The sequence below is a fragment of the Oncorhynchus nerka genome, linkage group LG16 (assembly GCF_034236695.1).
Source record: "Oncorhynchus nerka isolate Pitt River linkage group LG16, Oner_Uvic_2.0, whole genome shotgun sequence".
NCBI classification, from domain to species: Eukaryota; Metazoa; Chordata; class Actinopteri; order Salmoniformes; family Salmonidae; genus Oncorhynchus; species Oncorhynchus nerka.
This window is the reverse complement of record NC_088411.1, coordinates 35,869,640-35,890,510: the sequence shown is the minus strand read 5'-3', so window position 1 is coordinate 35,890,510 and position 20,871 is coordinate 35,869,640. Positions and strand designations below refer to the sequence as shown.

General features: G+C 44.1%; 2 protein-coding genes across 6 annotated transcripts in view; both read left to right on the top strand.

The window, feature by feature from the left end:
* LOC115144438 (cytohesin-1-like) overlaps positions 1 to 16,670 on the top strand; it is a 64,060-nt gene extending 47,390 nt beyond the window's left edge. For 2 of the 5 annotated variants that reach the window (XM_065002658.1, XM_029685488.2), the window contains exons 3-13: positions 339 to 403; positions 6,050 to 6,116; positions 6,215 to 6,333; positions 7,071 to 7,151; positions 7,232 to 7,344; positions 7,434 to 7,582; positions 13,131 to 13,242; positions 14,673 to 14,749; positions 14,832 to 14,903; positions 15,018 to 15,172; positions 15,474 to 16,670. In XM_065002658.1, the coding sequence (XP_064858730.1) occupies positions 339 to 403; positions 6,050 to 6,116; positions 6,215 to 6,333; positions 7,071 to 7,151; positions 7,232 to 7,344; positions 7,434 to 7,582; positions 13,131 to 13,242; positions 14,673 to 14,749; positions 14,832 to 14,903; positions 15,018 to 15,172; positions 15,474 to 15,552 (1,089 nt within the window). In that variant the 3' untranslated portion in view covers positions 15,553 to 16,670. Of the gene's footprint in view, positions 1 to 338; positions 404 to 6,049; positions 6,117 to 6,214; positions 6,334 to 7,070; positions 7,152 to 7,231; positions 7,345 to 7,433; positions 7,583 to 13,130; positions 13,244 to 14,670; positions 14,750 to 14,831; positions 14,904 to 15,017; positions 15,173 to 15,473 lie in introns of all 5 variants that reach the window. The other 3 variants (XM_065002657.1, XM_065002655.1, XM_065002656.1) reach the window with 2 other exon arrangements.
* Positions 16,671 to 16,712: 42 nt separating this feature from the next.
* Positions 16,713 to 20,871, top strand: part of LOC115144436 (dynein axonemal heavy chain 17) — an 89,178-nt gene continuing 85,019 nt past the window's right edge. Inside the window, exons 1-3 of the mRNA XM_065002321.1 lie at positions 16,713 to 17,434; positions 19,068 to 19,258; positions 19,352 to 19,544. Of these exons, the coding sequence (XP_064858393.1) occupies positions 17,096 to 17,434; positions 19,068 to 19,258; positions 19,352 to 19,544 (723 nt within the window). The 5' untranslated portion in view covers positions 16,713 to 17,095. The remainder of the gene's footprint in view (positions 17,435 to 19,067; positions 19,259 to 19,351; positions 19,545 to 20,871) is intronic.

Genomic DNA, 20,871 nt, shown 5'->3' with positions numbered 1-20,871 from the left:
CTGCACACAACCCATAGGACTGCCTAGACGTAACATCTCTTACACAACATATCAACATACCTGTGTGTCTCCTGTCAGAACGCTGGAAATGTCCTTGTTCAGAAGCAGATATTTCCCAGTTGGTGAAATACACCAATTACACGCTCTCTCGCCTTTATTCCTCCCTCCCTTTTAGTGCCTTGGGTATTAGTATTATCTGAAGCTGGATCAAAGCCGCTCCTTGAGATTGAGGGAGGGTCAGATTTCTCTTGTGTGTGATTAAGTGACTGATCAAATAGATCTAACTGTACCATGCACTCATCCTCGTTCTCTCTCTCTCTCTTACTCACTCCATCTAGAGGCTGAAGGGTGAGATAGCAGAGGTGACAAATGAAATTGACAACCTAGGCATAACCGACGAAAGGTGTGTGTGTGTTTCTATGTCCTGTTATTGCCTTAGTATTTGATTGTGTGCAACTCTACTGAGTAATGTACTTTGTGTGGTGATGGTGTTGGGGGAGGGAGTAGACACCATGGTGATGGCTGTGGGTGTTGGGGGAGGGAGTAGACACCATGGTGATGGCGGTGGGTGTTGGGGGAGGGAGTAGAATCATCCTTAGTGAAGTGTCCCCAACCTCCCCACCCACTGACCCATAGTATTGGTAATGATGTGATGATGTCAGTGATCGTGTGTGCTTCTCTCATTGAAGACGCTGATGGGTCTGGGACACTGGTTGCCCCAAGGCTACAGACACTTAAATGGGTTAATGGGGCTGTTCATTGCGTGTATGATGTCTTTAGAGAGCATAATATAACTCTATATATTATGAGCTCTAAAGACTCTAAAAATCCTTTGTAAACCATTCATAAAGCTTTTATACACCTTATAGATATACCCTTTCTACATTTTATAGGGCATAGACACTGAGTGTACAAAACATTAGGAACGCTTTCACTTGGTCAGTCTATGATTCCTTCTTGATGTCACTTGTTAAATCCACTTCAATCAGTGTAGATTAAGGGGAGGAGACCGGTTAAAAAATGATTTTTTTTTAAAGCCTTGAGACAATTGAGACATGAATTGTGTGTGTGTGTACCACTGAGGGTGAATGGGCAAGACAAAATATTGAAGTGCCTTTTTGAACGGAGTATGGTAGTAGGTGCAATTTGCACCGGTTTGTGTGCGTCTTAGAACTGCAACACTGCTGGGTTTTTCACGCTCAACAGTTTCCCGTGTGTATCATGAATTGTCCATCACCCAAAGGACATCCAGTCAACTTGACATGGGAAGCATTGGAATCAACATGGGCAGCATCCCTGTGGAACGCTTTTGACACCTTGTAGATTCCATGCCCCGATGAATTGAGGACAAGGGGGAGGGGGCCGTGCGCGACTCAATATTAGTCCTACACTCAGTCCTTTTGTACATTTTATAGGGCATTTACACTATAAAGTGTGTATAAAAGCTTTATGAATTGTTTACAAAGGTTTTTTAAACAGTTTACAATGGCGTTACAATGTTCTAAAGGCCTAGTGCTGAGCGATTCCGTTCTTTTTGAAGTCGCTTTGCTTCGATTATTAATAAATAATCACAAACTTCTATTTTTGGTTCCGATCATTTAAACAACATTGATGCGTTATGTGGGTTGAATGCTTTAACAACCCATAATAAAAACAATTTCATAAAAGCCCATGATGGTACTGCCTGCTCATGTTTTTTTTACCTAACCGGCGTAAAAGAAACCCAAACCAGACAAGTAACAGCACAATGGAGTATGATCATTGTAGTTAGTTTAGTGCACAAAAGGTGATAATTATGTAGAACATTGGCCTGTTGGAAACTACATCTCACAGTTCGGACATGAGAATTACTCTAGAGAAACTACGGCGCATTGAGTTCACAATAAATAAATAAAATGCTATTCTAATAATTGAACCGACTTCGGTCAATTAGTTGTTTAAAAACAACTAGCAATAACCTACATTTCTGTTAATCGCTCAGCAATACAAAGGCCATTTGAGTTGTTTTCAAAGGATCTATGCATGCGTTATACTGACTTCAAGTGGAACTGACAACGTTTTAACTACTTTGCAGATATTATACAATCATATCAGTCAAAAATATAACATTCCCAGTTTGTTAAAAACAAACTTTATAAGAGTTAAAAAAAAATAGGTTCTATTTGACTCAAAATACCATGATTTACAGTAAGGCATTGTTAGAGAATAGATGGATGCAGTTCAATGCATGATGAATATAATTTTACAATACATTTCTTGGTAGTCCCCCAAAAATACTGAATTTGAACAACTAGTTAGCATAGTTTGTAAATTCACTCTGCCTATCTACTCTGCATAATTTCAGAGCACCCTCGTCTGAGTGGGCCAGAGTGCAGACTAACTAATTCACTCTGCCTATCTACTCTGAATAATTTCAGAGCACCCTCGTCTGAGTGTGCCAGAGTGCAGACTAACTAATTCACTCTGCCTATCTACTCTGAATAATTTCAGAGCACCCTCGTCTGAGTGTGCCAGAGTGCAGACTAACTAATTCACTCTGCCTATCTACTCTGAATAATTTCAGAGCACCCTCGTCTGAGTGTGCCAGAGTGCAGACTAACTAATTCACTCTGCCTATCTACTCTGAATAATTTCAGAGCACCCTCGTCTGAGTGTGCCAGAGTGCAGACTAACTGAGGAATTTAAGAACGCGCGACACCAGCTGAATATGACCGGTGTCAGTAAATTTGGGCAAAAAAAGGTAAATCGTCTGTTTGAGTCTGGAAGTAGCTAGCAAGCTAGCCAACTTTTGCCAGTTAGCTCTGGTGCTTGACTGCCGTTATGAGGAACGCTCAGATTAACCCTACTCCTCGGCCAGTGTCCAGTGTTAATCGTGCAGTGTACGCTCGGAGAGCGACACACTCTGTCTGTAAATTCAATCTGATAATGCTCTGAATTTACGAATGACTCTTAACACACTGGAGGCAGAGGCAATCTATGAACGCACCCGTAGCTAGTTGTGTTAGAGTTGCGTCAATTCGAATCTGGTATCAGGATAAATATGACATTGAGTCACCGATTGTATACTATGTATTTTTTATTAGCTAAGCAATAAGTGGTAAATGCAATTTTCGTATATACGGGCTCTCTGTCCCACCTCGCAGGGCAAACAGAGAACTAACTTGTTCTTGACAAAGATATTATAAATATACTCTTGACAGAAAAAGTTCCTGCTTCCGAGCCGGCCTGTCAGAGTAGAGACTGGGCGTGGTTTAGACTCACCCAGCCTATCGTTGATTGTTGTCATACGAGCTGGTACCAGGCCCCGGGTGCTCCAGTTGATAGATGTAACTTGTTGTGTCGAGTATCTATGCGCTCATTCCCAAGATACCGTTATCACATAACGGGTTTCTGTTATTGTTAAGTTTGAGTTCTAACAAAAAACAGTCTGTGGTTTGCTACACTACGTTCTGTATGTGTCCGTTTTTGTTATTCTGTATTTTTCCATCATGAGAAAGGCCCATGGCCCTGAAACTGTTAACAATGTTTCAAGTCAGCTATGTTGCATAACACCTACATACATCCACACAAGCCAACAGCAGATAATATTCAATCACATATATGGTAACGGGCTATAACACAGAATCCTCACAGTTGTCAGTCAAATGTATTTGGCATTGATCAAAATTAATAGTCAGGCAGGCAATTTCCCATTCAAACGTGGGTTTGGACAATCATACATAGGTAGGCAAGCTGCAGAAGGACGAGCAGGCTACTATTCCCCATCGTTTATCAGTGCAACTAGCTGAACATGTTTGAGAGGGTTTTTCTAATGTCCCCTAGCATTAGTGGGAGAGAACTTACTTTTTACATGGTTGTTTGATCAATAGGACTGTAAAGTTCCCAAATGTAAGAGGACTCTTGTGATATTACACCGAACAAAAATATAAGTGCAACATGCAACAATTTCAAAGATTTTACTTCGTTACAGTTCATATAAGAAAAATCTGTCAATTGAAATAAATAAATTGGGCCCTAATCATCTATGGATTTCACATGACTGGGAATACAGATATGCATCTGCTGGTCACAGATAACTTAAAAACAAGGTACTATAGGGGTGTGGATCAGAAAACCAGTTCGTATCTGGTGTGACCACCACTTGCCTCATGCAGCTCGACACATCTCCTTTGCATAGAATTGATTCAACGGATGTGCGAAGTTACTGGATATTGGTGGGAACTGGAACAAGCTGTCGTACATGTCGATACAGAGCATCCTAAACAACCTCAATGGGTGACGTCTGGTGACATGCAGGCCATGGAAGAACTGGGACATTTTCAGCTTCAAGGAATTGTATACAGATCCTTGTGACATTTTGTTTTCTGTGTGACCAACATGTTTTTATCATGCTGAGACGTGAGGTGATGGCAGCAGATGAATGGCACGTTAATGAGCCTCAGGATCTCGTCATGGTATCTCTGTGCATTCGTTGTCTGTAGCTTATGCCTGCCCATACCATAACCCCACCGTCACCATCTCTGACATCAGCAAACCACTTGCCCACACGGCGCCATACACGCTACCATACACGCTATCTGCCCCGTACAGTTGAAACCGAGATTCATCTGTGAAGAGCTCTCTCTACCGCACCTGCTGTCTCGAACTCTGAATGATCGGCTATGAAAAGCCAACTAACACTGACCTGTTGCACCCTCTACAACCACTGTGATTATTATTATTTATGAACGTTTGAACATCTTGGCCATGTTCTGTTATAATCTTCACCCGGCACAGCCAGAAGAGGACTGGCCACCCCTCAGAGCCTGGTTCCTCTCTAGGTTTCTTCCTAGGTTCCTGCCTTTCTAGGGAGTTTTTCCTAGTCACTGTGCTTCTAAATCTGCATCGCTTTCTGTTTGGGGTTTTAGGTGGGTTTCTGTAAGCACTTTGTGACATCAGCTGATGTAGGAAGGGCTATAGAAATACATTTGATTTGTCTTCTCCAGCGTGCCAGTGGCCATCGACGGTGAGCACGCAGATGAGCTTCCCTGAGACGTTTCTGACAGTTTGTACAGAAATTATTTGGTTGTGCAAAGAACAGTTTCATGGGGTGGGTGTTTAACCATGCTGGCATGGTTACATGTTGTGAGGCTGGTTGGACATACTGCCAAATTCTCTAAAAAGATGTTGGAGGCTGTTTATGGTAGAGAAATGAACATTAAATTCCCTGGCAACAGCTCTGGTGGACATTCCTGCAGTCTTCATGCCAATTGCATGCGCCATAAACAATTGACATCTGTGACATTGTGTTGTGTGACAAAACTGCACATTTGAGAGAGGCCATTTATTGTCCCCGCACAAGGTGCACCTGTGTAATGATCATGCTGTTTAATCAGCTTCTTTATATGCCATACCTGTCAGGTGGATGGATGATCTTGGCAATGGAGAAATGCTCACTAACAGGGATGCAAACAAATTTGTGCACAACATTTCTGAGAAATAAGCTTTTTGAGGGTGTGAAACATTTCTGGGATCTTTTATTTCAGCTAAAGTGGGACCAAAACTTTACATGTTGGGTTTTTATATTTTCGTTCAGTGTACATATTTGCAGTAATCCGTTTGTTTATTTTGTGGCTTTTGGCGAATGCATTGTAATGCGCTGAAGTCGCCCTTTTGCTACTGCCTGTTAACACACAGTCCAGTTCAAAGTGAATGATTGCAGGCCCGTATGACAAATGGCTTGTTTGCATAAAGGCCTAGTGTAGAACTGATTGGACTCCGGTCCTGGATGAGACAGATGGTTTTATTACCTGCAGTGTCTAATTGTCCAACGCACGGCCGCTTTCCCACTCTATATTGCTATAGAATTTTCACAAATGCCTTACTATACGTCATTCCCAAACATTCAAAACAATTATGGAAACGTGAAACTCACCATATTTAAGCACTTGCTTGTCAGAAAATGTAAAAAAAGGTGTCATTCTTGCAGGGGGTATATATGAACAGATTTGAATAAGATTTCATGTTGCTAAATCACTCAGTTCCACCTTAATGACTGTTGTGTCTGTAGGAAAAGCATGCAGAGAAACAAGCAGGTGTCCATGGGGTGCAAGAAGTTCAACATGGACCCAAAGAAGGTGAAGCCCAATCGTAAACCAGCCTCTATCACCCACTCTGTTCTGTGATTGGTGCTGTGGTTCTGTGTTCTGATTTGGCTGTGTGTACCATCAATCAGGGGATCCGGTTTTTGATTGACAGCGGTCTGCTGAAGAACACCAGTGATGACATCGCCCAGTTCCTCTATAAAGGGGAGGGGCTAAACAAGACCGCCATCGGAGACTATCTGGGGGAAAGGTGAGAAACGGGAGAGTAAAAAGAGAGTGAGAGTGTGGGAGAGACATTGAAAGAGATTGATGGATGAGCTGTTAAGTGGGTTAATGCAGGGATTCCCAAACTCGTTCCTGCCCCCCCCCCCCCCCTGGGTGCACGCTTAGTTTTTTTTGCCCTAGCACTACTCAGCTGACTCAAATAATCAAAGCTTGATTTGTCACATGCGCCGAATACAACCAGTCTAGACCTTACCGTGAAATTCTTACTTACAAGCCCTTAACCAACAGTGCAGTTCCTGAAGAGTTAAGAAAATATTTCGCAAGAAACAGCTGTGTAGTGCTAGGGTAAAAAAACAAAACTGGCACCAAGGGGAGGCTCAGGACCAGGTTTGGGAAACTCTGGGTTCATGCATTCTCAACTCAGTGATATTGATTTGGCCCATTTCTTTCTGGACACATACATGTGCTGGCCACAGAGAGGAGGCAAGGATTAGGAGATTATAGATTTAATCTATTAGATTATATTTGGGTATGTTTCTGGTTTCATAGCTTTTTTCTGATAAATCTCCTTAACTTACCTAGGTCCTGTTCAGTTGGCAAGAAACATTCTGATATGGAATGAAACATGAAGAAACCGCATTGAACTTGTCCAATAAGAAACACTAATTTTCGGTTTCAAAACGTTTAGCTACAGTATTCCCTACTGAACGCAACGCTGATCTAGTCGCTTTTATGACCTGAATACTGTTTGTGTTTCTGTAGAGAGGATTTCAATCTTGAGGTTCTACAAGCCTTTGTGGAGCTGCATGAGTTTACTGACCTTAACCTGGTCCAGGCCCTCAGGTAACACATACACATATGCTCACCATACACACACACACACACACACACACACTCTTATGTTTGCATGTCCTCTCCCCCAGGCAGTTCCTGTGGAGTTTCCGGTTGCCAGGTGAAGCCCAGAAGATCGATCGCATGATGGAGGCGTTTGCCCAGAGATACTGTCACTGTAACCCTGGCGTCTTCCAGCACAGCGGTATAGAAAGGCCACCGCACACACACACTTGCATGCACGCACACTCACACACATACACACTAACTTCCCCGTCCATCTCTGTTTTCCAGATACGTGTTATGTGTTGTCGTTTGCTGTGATCATGCTGAACACCAGTCTCCATAACCCCAATGTGAAGGACAAACCCTCCCACCAGAGATTCACCACCATGAACAGAGGAATCAACGATGGCGGAGACTTACCTGAGGATCTACTCAGGGTATCTATCAATCTGTGTCTCTCCCCATCACTCTCTCCATCCCTCTGTTGTTCTACCAAGCTCTCTCTATTCCTTTTTCTTTACCTGTCCCTCCCTCTATCCATAGTATACTAGGATTGGCTGAGGACCTGAGCCCTATACTATGTATGTGGTTTGAGGAGTTAGCAAGGTAATTTTGGTCAGCTCTGAGTTCAACTCTGGATAAATGGTACCATGAAAGTCGCTCACCTTTTAGCCAGGTCAATTTCTATGGCAACGAATCCTTCAGAACTAACCTGCTCCCGGGCGGGTTAGGGACTAAGAACGTTAGTTATCAGCGTTTGGCTAGATGCATCTGTGTGGTTCACCCGTGCATCATCTATTAGCAGAATTACTGTCTTACCTCAATTAGCCACGAAATCCCTAGTTTGAAAGCGACTGGAAGCGAGTGTTTACCCGCTTCCGGGTTGGAGCGATCTGGTCGCATCCGCGCTTCGGTCTGCAGGTTGTATAACTTTTTCATTACATTTCATTACATTTCATTATAGTACAACGGTCTGATTTGTCTAATCTTAGCAATTTCCTCTTAGCTAGCTACATAGTCGTCGTTGTATCAAAGATAATTGCGTAATTATCGTATTTCGTCGTCTCCTATCTGTCGTCTCCTATCTGTCCAACACGTTCACCGTCTACCGTAGCACTGTAGTACTATCACACTCAACTGAACGTCTTGATTAGTGTAGTGTTAGCTAGCTACATAGCTAGCTACATAGTTGTCTTTGCTGTCTTCGTATCCAAGATAATTGTGTAGCTTAGAGTGTGGAGTCTTAGAGTGATAATTGCGTTATTATCGTATTTCGTCGCCCTCCTATCTGCCTAGCAGCTAGCCAGCTAGCATACGTTCACCGGCTACCGTAGCACTGTAGTAACTATCACACTCAACTGAACGACTTGATTAGTGTAGTGTTAGCTAGCTACATAGCTAGCTACATAGTTGTCTTTGCTGTCTTCGTATCCAAGATAATTGTGTAGCTTAGAGTGTGGAGTCTTAGAGTGATAATTGCGTTATTATCGTATTTCGTCGCCCTCCTATCTGCCTAGCAGCTAGCCAGCTAGCATACGTTCACCGGCTACCGTAGCACTGTAGTAACTATCACACTCAACCGAACGACTTGATTAGTGTAGTATTAGATAGCTACATAGTTGTCTTTGCTGTCTTCGTATCCAAGATAATTGTGTAGTTTAGAGTGTGTAGTCTTAGAGTGATTATCTTAATTCACCGAGGTTAGCTAGCCAGCTATTTTGTCGTCCTTAACGTAGGAGACACTCCTAGCTAGCCAATAGCCAGCCAATGTCTACTGAATAGAACTTTCGCATTCCGGTCGCATTCCGCGTCGCTCCACAGGTAGTATCACTTTTTCACTTCATTTCATTACAGTCCCAACGGTGTGATTTGTTTGAACGTAGCTAGCTACATAGCTAGCTACATAGCCGTCTTTGTTTCAAAGATAATTGTGTAGTCTAGAGCGATTTTCTAGGTTAGCTAGCCAGCTATTGTCGTTCTCCTAACGCAACGTAACGTAACCAACACTGCCAGCTAGCCAGCTAGCTCCCGATAAGCAGCATTGTAGAAAATTCACACTCAACGGTACGACTTGATTAGGGTAGTGTCAACAACGCAGCTAGCCTACCCCAGCAGTACTCTATCATTTTAATCATTTTAGTCAATTAGATTCTTGCTACGTAAGCTTAACTTTCTGAACATTCGAGACGTGTAGTCCACTTGTCATTCCAATCTCCTCTGCATTAGCGTAGCCTCTTCTCTAGCCTGTCAACTATGTGTCTGTCTATCCCTGTTCTCTCCTCTCTGCACAGACCATACAAACGCTCCACACCGCATGGCCGCAGCCACCTAATCTGGTGGTCCCAGCGCGCACGACCCACGTGGAGTTCAGGTCTCCGGTAGCCTCTGGAACTGCCGATCTGCGGCCAACAAGGCAGAGTTCATCTCAGCCTATGTCTCCCTCCAGTCCTCGACTTCTTGGCTCTGACGGAAACATGGATCACCACAGACAACACCGCTACTCCTACTGCTCTCTCTTCGTCCGCCCACGTGCTCTCGCACACCCGAGAGCTTCTGGTCAGCGGGGTGGTGGCACCGGGATCCTCATCTCTCCCAAGTGGTCATTCTCTCTTTCTCCCCTTACCCATCTGTCTATCGCCTCCTTTGAATTCCATGCTGTCACAGTTACCAGCCCTTTCAAGCTTAACATCCTTATCATTTATCGCCCTCCAGGTTCCCTCGGAGAGTTCATCAATGAGCTTGATGCCTTGATAAGCTCCTTTCCTGAGGACGGCTCACCTCTCACAGTTCTGGGCGACTTTAACCTCCCCACGTCTACCTTTGACTCATTCCTCTCTGCCTCCTTCTTTCCACTCCTCTCCTCTTTTGACCTCACCCTCTCACCTTCCCCCTACTCACAAGGCAGGCAATACGCTCGACCTCATCTTTACTAGATGCTGTTCCTCCACTAACCTCATTGCAACTCCCTCCAAGTCTCCGACCACTACCTTGTATCCTTTTCCCTCTCGCTCTCATCCAACACTTCCCACACTGCCCCTACTCGGATGGTATCGCGCCGTCCCAACCTTCGCTCTCTCTCCCCCGCTACTCTCTTCTCTTCCATCCTATCATCTCTTCCCTCTGCTCAAACCTTCTCCAACCTATCTCCTGATTCTGCCTCCTCAACCCTCCTCTCCTCCCTTTCTGCATCCTTTGACTCTCTATGTCCCCTATCCTCCAGGCCGGCTCGGTCCTCCCCTCCCGCTCCGTGGCTCGACGACTCATTGCGAGCTCACAGAACAGGGCTCCGGGCAGCCGGCGGAAATGGAGGAAAACTCGCCTCCCTGCAGACCTGGCATCCTTTCACTCCCTCCTCTCTACATTTTCCTCCTCTGTCTCTGCTGCTAAAGCCACTTTCTACCACTCTAAATTCCAAGCATCTGCCTCTAACCCTAGGAAGCTCTTTGCCACCTTCTCCTCCCTCTTGAATCCTCCTCCCCCTCCCCCTCCTCCCTCTCTGCAGATGACTTCGTCAACCATTTTGAAAAGAAGGTCGACGACATCCGATCCTCGTTTGCTAAGTCAAACGACACCGCTGGTTCTGCTCACACTGCCCTACCCTGTGCTCTGACCTCTTTCTCCCCTCTCTCTCCAGATGACATCTCGCGTCTTGTGACGGCCGGCCGCCCAACAACCTGCCCGCTTGACCCTATCCCCTCCTCTCTTCTCCAGACCATCTCCGGTGACCTTCTCCCTTACCTCACCTCGCTCATCAACTCATCCCTGACCGCTGGCTACGTCCCTCCCGTCTTCAAGAGAGCGAGAGTTGCACCCCTTCTGAAAAAACCTACACTCGATCCCTCCGATGTCAACAACTACAGACCAGTATCCCTTCTTTCTTTTCTCTCCAAAACTCTTGAACGTGCCGTCCTTGGCCAGCTCTCCCGCTATCTCTCTCAGAATGACCTTCTTGATCCGAATCAGTCAGGTTTCAAGACTAGTCATTCAACTGAGACTGCTCTTCTCTGTATCACGGAGGCGCTCCGCACTGCTAAAGCTAACTCTCTCTCTGCTCTCATCCTTCTAGACCTATCGGCTGCCTTCGATACTGTGAACCATCAGATCCTCCTCTCCACCCTCTCCGAGTTGGGCATCTCCGGCGCGGCCCACGCTTGGATTGCGTCCTACCTGACAGGTCGCTCCTACCAGGTGGCGTGGCGAGAATCCGTCTCCTCACCACGTGCTCTCACCACTGGTGTCCCCCAGGGCTCTGTTCTAGGCCCTCTCCTATTCTCGCTATACACCAAGTCACTTGGCTCTGTCATAACCTCACATGGTCTCTCCTATCATTGCTATGCAGACGACACACAATTAATCTTCTCCTTTCCCCCTTCTGACGACCAGGTGGCGAATCGCATCTCTGCATGTCTGGCAGACATATCAGTGTGGATGACGGATCATCACCTCAAGCTGAACCTCGGCAAGACGGAGCTGCTCTTCCTCCCGGGGAAGGACTGCCCGTTCCATGATCTCGCCATCACGGTTGACAACTCCATTGTGTCCTCGTCCCAGAGCGCTAAGAACCTTGGCGTGATCCTGGACAACACCCTGTCGTTCTCAAATAACATCAAGGCGGTGGCCCGTTCCTGTAGGTTCATGCTCTACAACATCCGCAGAGTACGACCCTGCCTCACACAGGAAGCGGCGCAGGTCCTAATCCAGGCACTTGTCATCTCCCGTCTGGATTACTGCAACTCGCTGTTGGCTGGGCTCCCTGCCTGTGCCATTAAACCCCTACAACTCATCCAGAACGCCGCAGCCCGTCTGGTGTTCAACCTTCCCAAGTTCTCTCACGTCACCCCGCTCCTCCGCTCTCTCCACTGGCTTCCAGTTGAAGCTCGCATCTGCTACAAGACCATGGTGCTTGCCTACGGAGCTGTGAGGGGAACGGCACCTCACTACCTCCAGGCTCTGATCAGGCCCTACACCCAAACAAGGGCACTGCGTTCATCCACCTCTGGCCTGCTCGCCTCCCTACCACTGAGGAAGTACAGTTCCCGCTCAGCCCAGTCAAAACTGTTCGCTGCTCTGGCCCCCCAATGGTGGAACAAACTCCCTCACGACGCCAGGACAGCGGAGTCAATCACCACCTTCCGGAGACACCTGAAACCCCACCTCTTTAAGGAATACCTAGGATAGGATAAAGTAATCCTTCTCCCCCCCCTTAAAAGACCTAGATGCACTATTGTAAAGTGGCTGTTCCACTGGATGTCATAAGGTGAAAGCACCAATTTGTAAGTCGCTCTGGATAAGAGCGTCTGCTAAATGACTTAAATGTAAATGTAAATGTTTTCTTGAAGCTGTGCCGTGCCATTTTCCCTGCATTTCCCCACACGTGGGCTGGGCCCCTAGCAATTCGAGTTCTAGCCAATGAGTTTCAGCCCCTTGTATTTTCAGAGACAGCTTTTGGTGCTACTTACAGAACTACGGGCTAAAAAGTATACAAAAGTACTGGGGAATCTATTTTTAATACTTTAATTTAATAAAAAATGGTGCTCATGATAAGCATGCCAAAGACAGCATTAACAATACGTAATAAAAGAGACTGCTCTTCAACAAGCCTATATCACACTGAATTTGCTAGATTACTTTTCTTTCATTTTGATTTCGACACAAATGAAAATGTGACATTGACTCGCCCATGGATTGATGTTTCAGCATTGTCTCAATGAAGAGTTTGGCTTTCGACTAGCCACTTGTGACATGCATGCACAGTTACAAGCATGCTAGAGTTAGCGGCAGGTGGACAATCAATATCCAACGTCGTAGTACGGATAAAGCCTGAGCTGAAATGTGAAGCTAACTGAAGCTGGTTAACTTTAGAAAACCCTGAGTAGATCTAGCTTCAATTGTAGTATACCCCCATTCTGTGTTTGCATCAAACGTCTTATGATCTCTTTCTCGCCCTCTCGCTCTCTTTCTTTCCATTCCCTTCTCTCTTTGTAGAACCTGTATGAGAGTATAAAGAACGAACCCTTTAAGATCCCAGAGGATGATGGGAACGACCTCACACACACTTTCTTCAACCCTGATCGGGAGGGCTGGCTACTCAAACTAGGTAAGTGTCAACTTTGCAGTTTACATTAAGTGGAGAACAGGACAGCCAGTTTTATTGATGTTGCCACTGCTCTCTGGTGGACAGATGCAGACCTACACTCTCCAGTTTGGTCTTCTCAGTCATACATATATTGAACAAAGATATAATGCAACATGTAAAGCAGGGGTACTCAACTCTTACCCTACGAGGTCCGGAGCCTGCTGGTCCTACCTGATAATTAATTGCACACACCTGGTGTCCCAGGTCTAAATCAGTCCCTAATTAGAGGGGAATAATGAAAAAATAAAGGGGAACTGTCTTTGACGTCCAGAGTTGAGTTTGAGGGATGTAAAGTGTTGGTCCCATATTTCACGAGTTGAGAAAACAAATCCCATAAATGTTCCATATACACAAAACGCTTATTTCGCTCAAATGTTGTGCACAAATGTGTTAATATCCCTGTTAGTGAGCATTTCTCCTTTGCCAAGATAATCCATCCACCAGACAGGTGTGGCATGTAAAGAAGCTGATTAAACAGCATGTAACAGCAATTAAACAGCGTGTAACCACGCCAGCCAGGACCTCCACATCCGGCTTCTTCCCCTGTGTGATTGTCTGAGACCAGCCACCCGGACAGCTGATGAACTGAGGAGTATTTATGTCTGTAATAAAGCCCTTTTGTGGAGAGAAACTCATACTGATTGGCTGGTCCTGGCCCACCCAGGGCTGCGCCCATATCCAGTCATGTGAAATCCATAGATTACGGCCTAATACATTTGATTTAAATTGTCTGATTTCATTATATGAACTTTAACTCAGTAAAATCGTTGAAATTGTTGCATGTTCCGTCTTAATATTTTTGTTCAGTATAGAATAGAGCCTAATTATGGTATAAAATTAGTAGAAATATTAATGGATTAATGTAGTTTCTTTTTGTATTTTTTCTTCATTTGTTTTGTTTGGGTGATTTTGGTCTCCAGGAGGTATGTAAATATATGTCTGGATTGTAAACTTTACCCTCCCCAGCCTGTATGTGCTTTGCTTCAGGGTGCTGTTTCCCTACTGCCCACCGCTCTGTCCAATTAAAATCTACTGTTAACTATGATTTCATTATAAAGAATGAAATGGTGTTTAATTGTTGGCCAGATGTGATTGATCTGTTCTGTGTTACTCATGCTGTGAGGTCTAAAGTTATCAACCTCTAAACGGAACCCTACCATCCAATCAACATGCCATCTAATGCATTGTGTTCATGGTCGACTTTGTTGTCGTCATGATGTGCCTTCTGAGAAGCATGACTGCATTAAAGATGACCTGGAACACGCCCATAGGCTCCTGCCTGGTACTGGCTGATGTCTGTGCTGCCGTCTGTCTGGAGTGCCTAGGGGCAACTTTAATCTTTGCATTTAGCTTCTATGAATCCTGATTGAACTGACCTTTAACCCCCTCAGGAGGGCGTGTGAAGACGTGGAAGAGACGATGGTTCATCCTCACAGACAACTGCCTGTACTACTTTGAGTACACTACTGTGAGTTTTTCTTTTTCTGTCATGCTTTTTCTCCATTGCTTTCTTTGTATCAATTATGAGCTATAGCCTTCTCTCCCTCCAGGATAAGGAGCCTAGGGGTATCATCCCTCTGGAGAATCTTAGTATTAGAGAGGTGGACGACTCTAAGAAACCAGTAAGTTACTCTCTCTCCCTCTCTCTTTTCCTGTGCTCGTTCTCCTGTCACTCTACCTGTTTCCTTTTAGAAGCCTCTGTCACACCCTCCCCCTTCTCTCTCGCTCTCTCTCAGAACTGTTTTGAGCTGTTCATCCCGGACCACAGGGATCAGGTGATCAAGGCGTGTAAGACCGAGGCTGACGGACGTGTTGTCGAGGGTAACCACACCTTCTATCGAATCTCCGCCCCCACAGCAGAGGAGAAGGAAGAATGGATCACCAGCATCAAGTGAGATCTTGGCTGTCCAAATAACCTCTTCTTCTTTCTGAAGTGTACACACATTCACTACACCGCACAAGTTTAAAAGCATTGGATTGGTGTAGACATGGGCTAGGGGGACTTATACCAGTAATATCCTTTCATATCCATGAAGGAAAGTGAACAAGTGCACACTTTGGGAGAAAGGAGAGATATTTGGGACACAACCCTTCTCTTATTTCCATCCTGTCCTGTTCTTGATATGTACGATCCTGTTCTAGTCCCAAGCCAAATGTAAAATCAATATTGCTCTCCCCCCTCTTCTCTGTAGAAAAGCCATCAGCAGGGACCCCTTCTATGAGATGGTGGCAGCCCGGAAGAAGAAGGTGTCGGCTCTGACTAGCCCGTAGAAAGGCCCAGGCTCCAGCACTTCAGCAGGAGCAGCAGACCTCACTCTACTCTATAGCCCAGTGTCTGGACCTGAACTAAAGGAATTACTAAAGGAACTATAGAATTATGTACATAAGAAAGGAGAATGTCCCCACAATCTGAAAGGTGGAAGCTGTCATCATATTGATTACATGTTGCATTCTTCAGAGACAAAAACACTGGAGGGGAACGATTTTGAAGGGGCACGGGTTTAGGATGGAGATCAGGATGCAGAGAGGATTGGACCTCCTTCAGCGCCCTCTACAGGAAGTTACATCATGCAATACTTTGCTTTGATATAAAATGAACAGAGAAAGGTGCCAATAACCTCTTTTTACATAAACCTCTTCTCATAGTGCTGTCATTACTACAGAGCATCATCTCTTTCTGAATGGTTCCCATAACAAACCACCACTGTTTCCTCTCTCGCTCTCTCCTTCTCCCCTTACGGGTCGAGATGATACTTTGTTGTTTTGTTAAAAGTTTCCGGGACATTGGCCTGTGTCAGTGATCCGGGGGGTGAGATATGGGAGCTGAGTCGGCACAATAGTTTAAAAAAAATACTGTCTCGGCCGAAAGCCTTGTTATGCCATCACTGTGTTAGTTCTGCTCTTAATTTAGTTTCTTGTTTTGATACCTCTGTTACTACAACTGCACAGTCATGTGGAAGGAGGTGGTATGGAGGGAGGGGAGAAAGAAATCAAGAAGGGGAGAGGGAAACAAAGGATCGTAATATATCACTACTCAGGTTGAAATATTCTGTCTCTTCTGATATTGTGATGAGTACTTTTGCAGAAGCAGTAAGTTTGCAGAGAAGGATAATTTTTATAAAGACCTTTCAGTGTTATTATACAGTTGTATGCTGTCTGTTACAAATGTGTTGTCTTATAAGATGCATTTCTGTCATCAATGACCCATTTGGAGGGCTGTGTTCTTGTTTTTCATTGACAGATAAATTAATCAGTAATTTTTGTTCACAATGCACTGTTTATGAAATGTAAATCAAGCTTGAATTATTTGTTTGTTTGTTTATCAATAATACATATAATTTCTTGTAAAGTTGTTTTTGTATCATAAAGGTTTGTGCCTCTTTATGCCATCATATTTTTGTTTATTTGATTTCAGTTAACCAGATCTCAGATTTAACAAATCTCATATTTGCTTTCTTTGTTTAATATTTGACTTGATAGGTGAAGTTAACACACAACTTTAGAGATGTTTTGCCATTGGATTTAACCACACAAGACAGAAATTGGAGACAGCCATAGAGATCCACCTATAGGCACAGCAATGATAGGGTCCACATTCAATAGCTCGAGCCTTTAGCGCTGATTGACAGTCCAAACAAAAACCGTTAGGAATGGGTGAACTCTGAGCACGAGGAACGTATTTCACATTTGATTTCCAACGTTTTGTCAGTTGTAGTTTAGCTTGGTAGCTAACGTTAGCTGGTAAGATTAACGTACACTGAACATTAAGGAATAGCTAGCAAGTAGTTGACTGGCTGTCAAACTGTATGATAACATGGAGGGAGAAGATCAGAGGATCGTGTTTTTACAGAACGTGACTTTAAAGGCGCTAAAGTTGAAACCTGACAAATGGCAGAAGTTTATTGCCGGGGAGGAAACCCGAGCTTTGATCGGCAACTTCATTGAAAAATCCGACATCAATAGCCTTGTTATTTCTCTAAATGCTGCATCCCAACTTGTTTGCAGCCTTGAGTTTCCGCAAACAATTAAAAACAAAGCTGTATATTTTATCAAGAAAGATAAAGAAGTTATTACAAAAGACAATATAAAGAATGTATTTATTGGAGACGTCGCGAATTCCCCAGTGGACGCTACAATCGGCGCAATTGAGGGGGTGAGTAATGTTAGGGCAAGCCGCCTAGCTAGCCCAATGTCAACTAGTCCACAAGCTAATGCTTGACTTGGACTGAAATAGGTGCTGGTGTTGGTGCCGAACCCCCCCTGACAGAATTCTCCCCCTTCGCGTTTTTCATTTCTGCGACTTGCTTGCAAATTGAGATTTCTGCTCTTCAATCTGTTCTCAGTTTAGCCTACATTTCACTGATTTTAGTAGCAGCAAGCATTTTTGTCGGCAGTTTTTGGTTTGGCTATTTGTTGCAAGTGTATGTGGCGGTTTATATTTAACGGTACAGTTGAAGTCGGAAGTTTACATACACTTAGGTAGGAGTCATTAACTCGTTTTTCAACCACTCCACAAATTTCTTGTTAACAAACTATAGTTTTGGCAAGTCGGTTAGGACATCATCACACAAGTAATTTTTCCAACAATTGTTTACAGGTTATTTAATTTATAATTCACTGTATCACAATTCCAGTGGGTCAGAAGTTTACATACACTAAATTGACTGCGCTTTTAAACAGCTTGAAAAATTACAGAAATTATGTCATGGCTTTAGAAGCTTCTGACATAATTTGAGTCAATTGGCGGTGTACCAGTGGATGTATTTCAAGGCCTACCTTCAAGCTAGGCTAGCTGTGTGGCAGGTAGCCTAGTGGTTAGAGCGTTGGACGAGTAACCAAAATAGTTGCAAGATCACATCCCTGAGCTGACAAGGTAAAAATCTGTCGTTCTGCCCCTGAACAAGGCAGTTTGCCTTACCAGTTTGCCTGAACAAACTGTTCCTAGGTTGTTATTGCAAATAATAAATGGTTCTTAACTGACTTGCCTAGTTAAATAAAGGTTAAAAAAATATTTAAAAAACTCACTGCCTCTGCTTGACATCATGGGAAAATCAAAAGAAATCAGCCAAGACCTCGTTTAAAAAATTGTAGACCTCCACAAGTCTGGTTCATCCTTGGGAGCAATTTCCAAACATCTGAAGGTACCATATTCATCTGTACAAACAATAGTACGCAAGTATAAACACCATGGCTTAAGGACAAAGCCTTTACCTCAATCCTATAGAAAATTTGTGGGCAGAACTGAAGAAGCGTGTGTGAGCAAGGAGGCCTAAAAAACCTGACTCAGTTACACCAGCTCTGTCAGGAGGAATGGGAAAAAATTCACCCAATTTATTGTGTAAGGCTACCCGAAACATTAAACAATTTAAAGGCAATGCTACCAAATACTAATTGAGTGTATATAAACTTCTGACCCACTGGGAATGTCATGAAAGATATAAAAGCTGAAATAAATCATTCTCTCTACTATTATTCTGACATTTCACATTCTTAAAATAAAGTGCTGATCCTAACTGACCTAAAACAGGGAATTTTTACTAGGATTAAATGTCAGAAATTGTGAAAAACTGAGTATAAGTGTATTTGGCTAAGGTGTATGTAGACGTATGTAGACTTCCACTGTAGGTGCAGGAGCTGCACAATATTTTTGAGCTAATATTCTAGCTACAAGAGGAATAGGAGCTCAAGCAGTAGGTAGAACATTTGAGGTGCTGGTACTCAAGGGACTGGTTGTAGCTATTGATAAATTAAACGGTCGCTCATAAATTTAACAAGTGTTTCTCCAGATTGCTTACCCTCTACACACCAACAAAGACAACACCAGATGCTGGCCCAGGGTGGTTTCAGATGATGTGTCTCACCATGCACACAAACTGAAGAATGAAGTGTTCGTCGTTGGAGGTCAAATCAAAGGCAGAACATTCCTGCCATTACCAGCAAACGCAGATGCTCTTGAAGATTCAGAATACACCTACCGGTATTAAACTGTCACCTCCCCTAATGTCTCAAATCGCATAACACATTGACCGTTGAAAATAAACAGTGCATTGTCTCCTTTCCCCCAATGCAGGCTCTCTTGCTCCATTGACAGTAAGTTGATGCATGCCTTTGAGACGGTGATAATCGACTGGACTCACCAGGTGACAGAGGTTCTTAGTAAAGACTCTGCCCAGCCGATCCTGGATGGACTGAACCCACTGCCCAGAGTGGAGTTTGATTTCTGGAACAACAGACTCGTGAACCTGGAGTGTATTTATGCACAGGTACCCTATTTTACAATATGAAAGATGATATTGTTGTTTGAAACGTGTGTCTTTGTGCGCTGTCAGTGCTAGGAGCTGTCCATGGTTCTGATTGGGTTAGGCCAACAATAGGTGGTGTTGAATTGACAGCGAAAGGGGACCTGCATTAGCAGGTCAGGATTCAATCAAATCAAAAACTAATCTAGCCTGATGACTCACACTAAATTATTCCCCTGATCTGACATTCTCTACATACTTTAGTGTGAGACTGCCATCATTGAAGTTGTTTGTGGTGACGGGGGGCGTTTGTATTGTCATAAGCGATTGTATTGTCTCTAACCGATCAGAGTATCAAAGCCAATGACACATTTTCAAACCACCACTTTACCCACTTGTGTTCTCTCTCCCAACCCATCGTTTTCTGTACCGATCAGACGGCCCCGAATGTGCTCGCATTCGGTGAAGGTTTGGGTAGGTACTCAGATATAGACTCATTGCGGAGAAGAAACTAACGTCCGTGGGTGTGGCGTAGCGTTTAGTCGGAGAAAGGAGTCTGGATAGCCAGTAATAACCAGTGTTAACCAGTGTTGGCTGACAGCTGCATAGCAGTAATGGTGCACAACTCCAGGATTCGTGGAGATGACTCCGACTCCTGTCGTTGGAGTAAAAGGAGTCAACTCTTGCTCGACTCCGACTCCTGTGATTGGAGTAAAAGGAGTCGACTCTTGCTCGACTCCGACTCCTGTGGTCGTAGTTGAAGGAGTCGACTCTTGCTCGACTCCAACTCCTACGGTTGGAGTAAAGGAGTCAACTCTTGCTCGACTCCCAAAACATTCTGAAGCAGATGCGCACACATGTACACATCACCTCATTATTGCAGAGTCGTACTAGGAAGACTACATCTACGTTCTAGAGGACTGACATGAGCATGATGCCGCCCACTTGCTCATCAACTTAGCCTATAAAATGCCTATTAGGTTTGAATTTAGAAGGTGATGTCTAGGAACTAGAATAGTTCAGAGATATTTCTGCTGTGCGCAGGATCCCAGTGCAGACGTTGCACTCTACGCTGATAAGCCTATTCTTTGCCATGTTATAGCCCTATTCAGACAGGTATTACTAGAGACGCTGGTTGAATGTTTACACAGTGTGTTCAATAAAGACATGAAAACGTATAATTGTTTGTGTGTTATTAGTTTAAGCACACTGTGTTTGTCTATTGTTGTGACTTAGATGAAGACCAGATAACATTTTATGACCAATTTATGCTGAAATCCAGGTAATTCCAAAGGGTTCACATACTTTTTCTTGCCACTGTAAATTGATGGTGTGATCATAATCATTATTT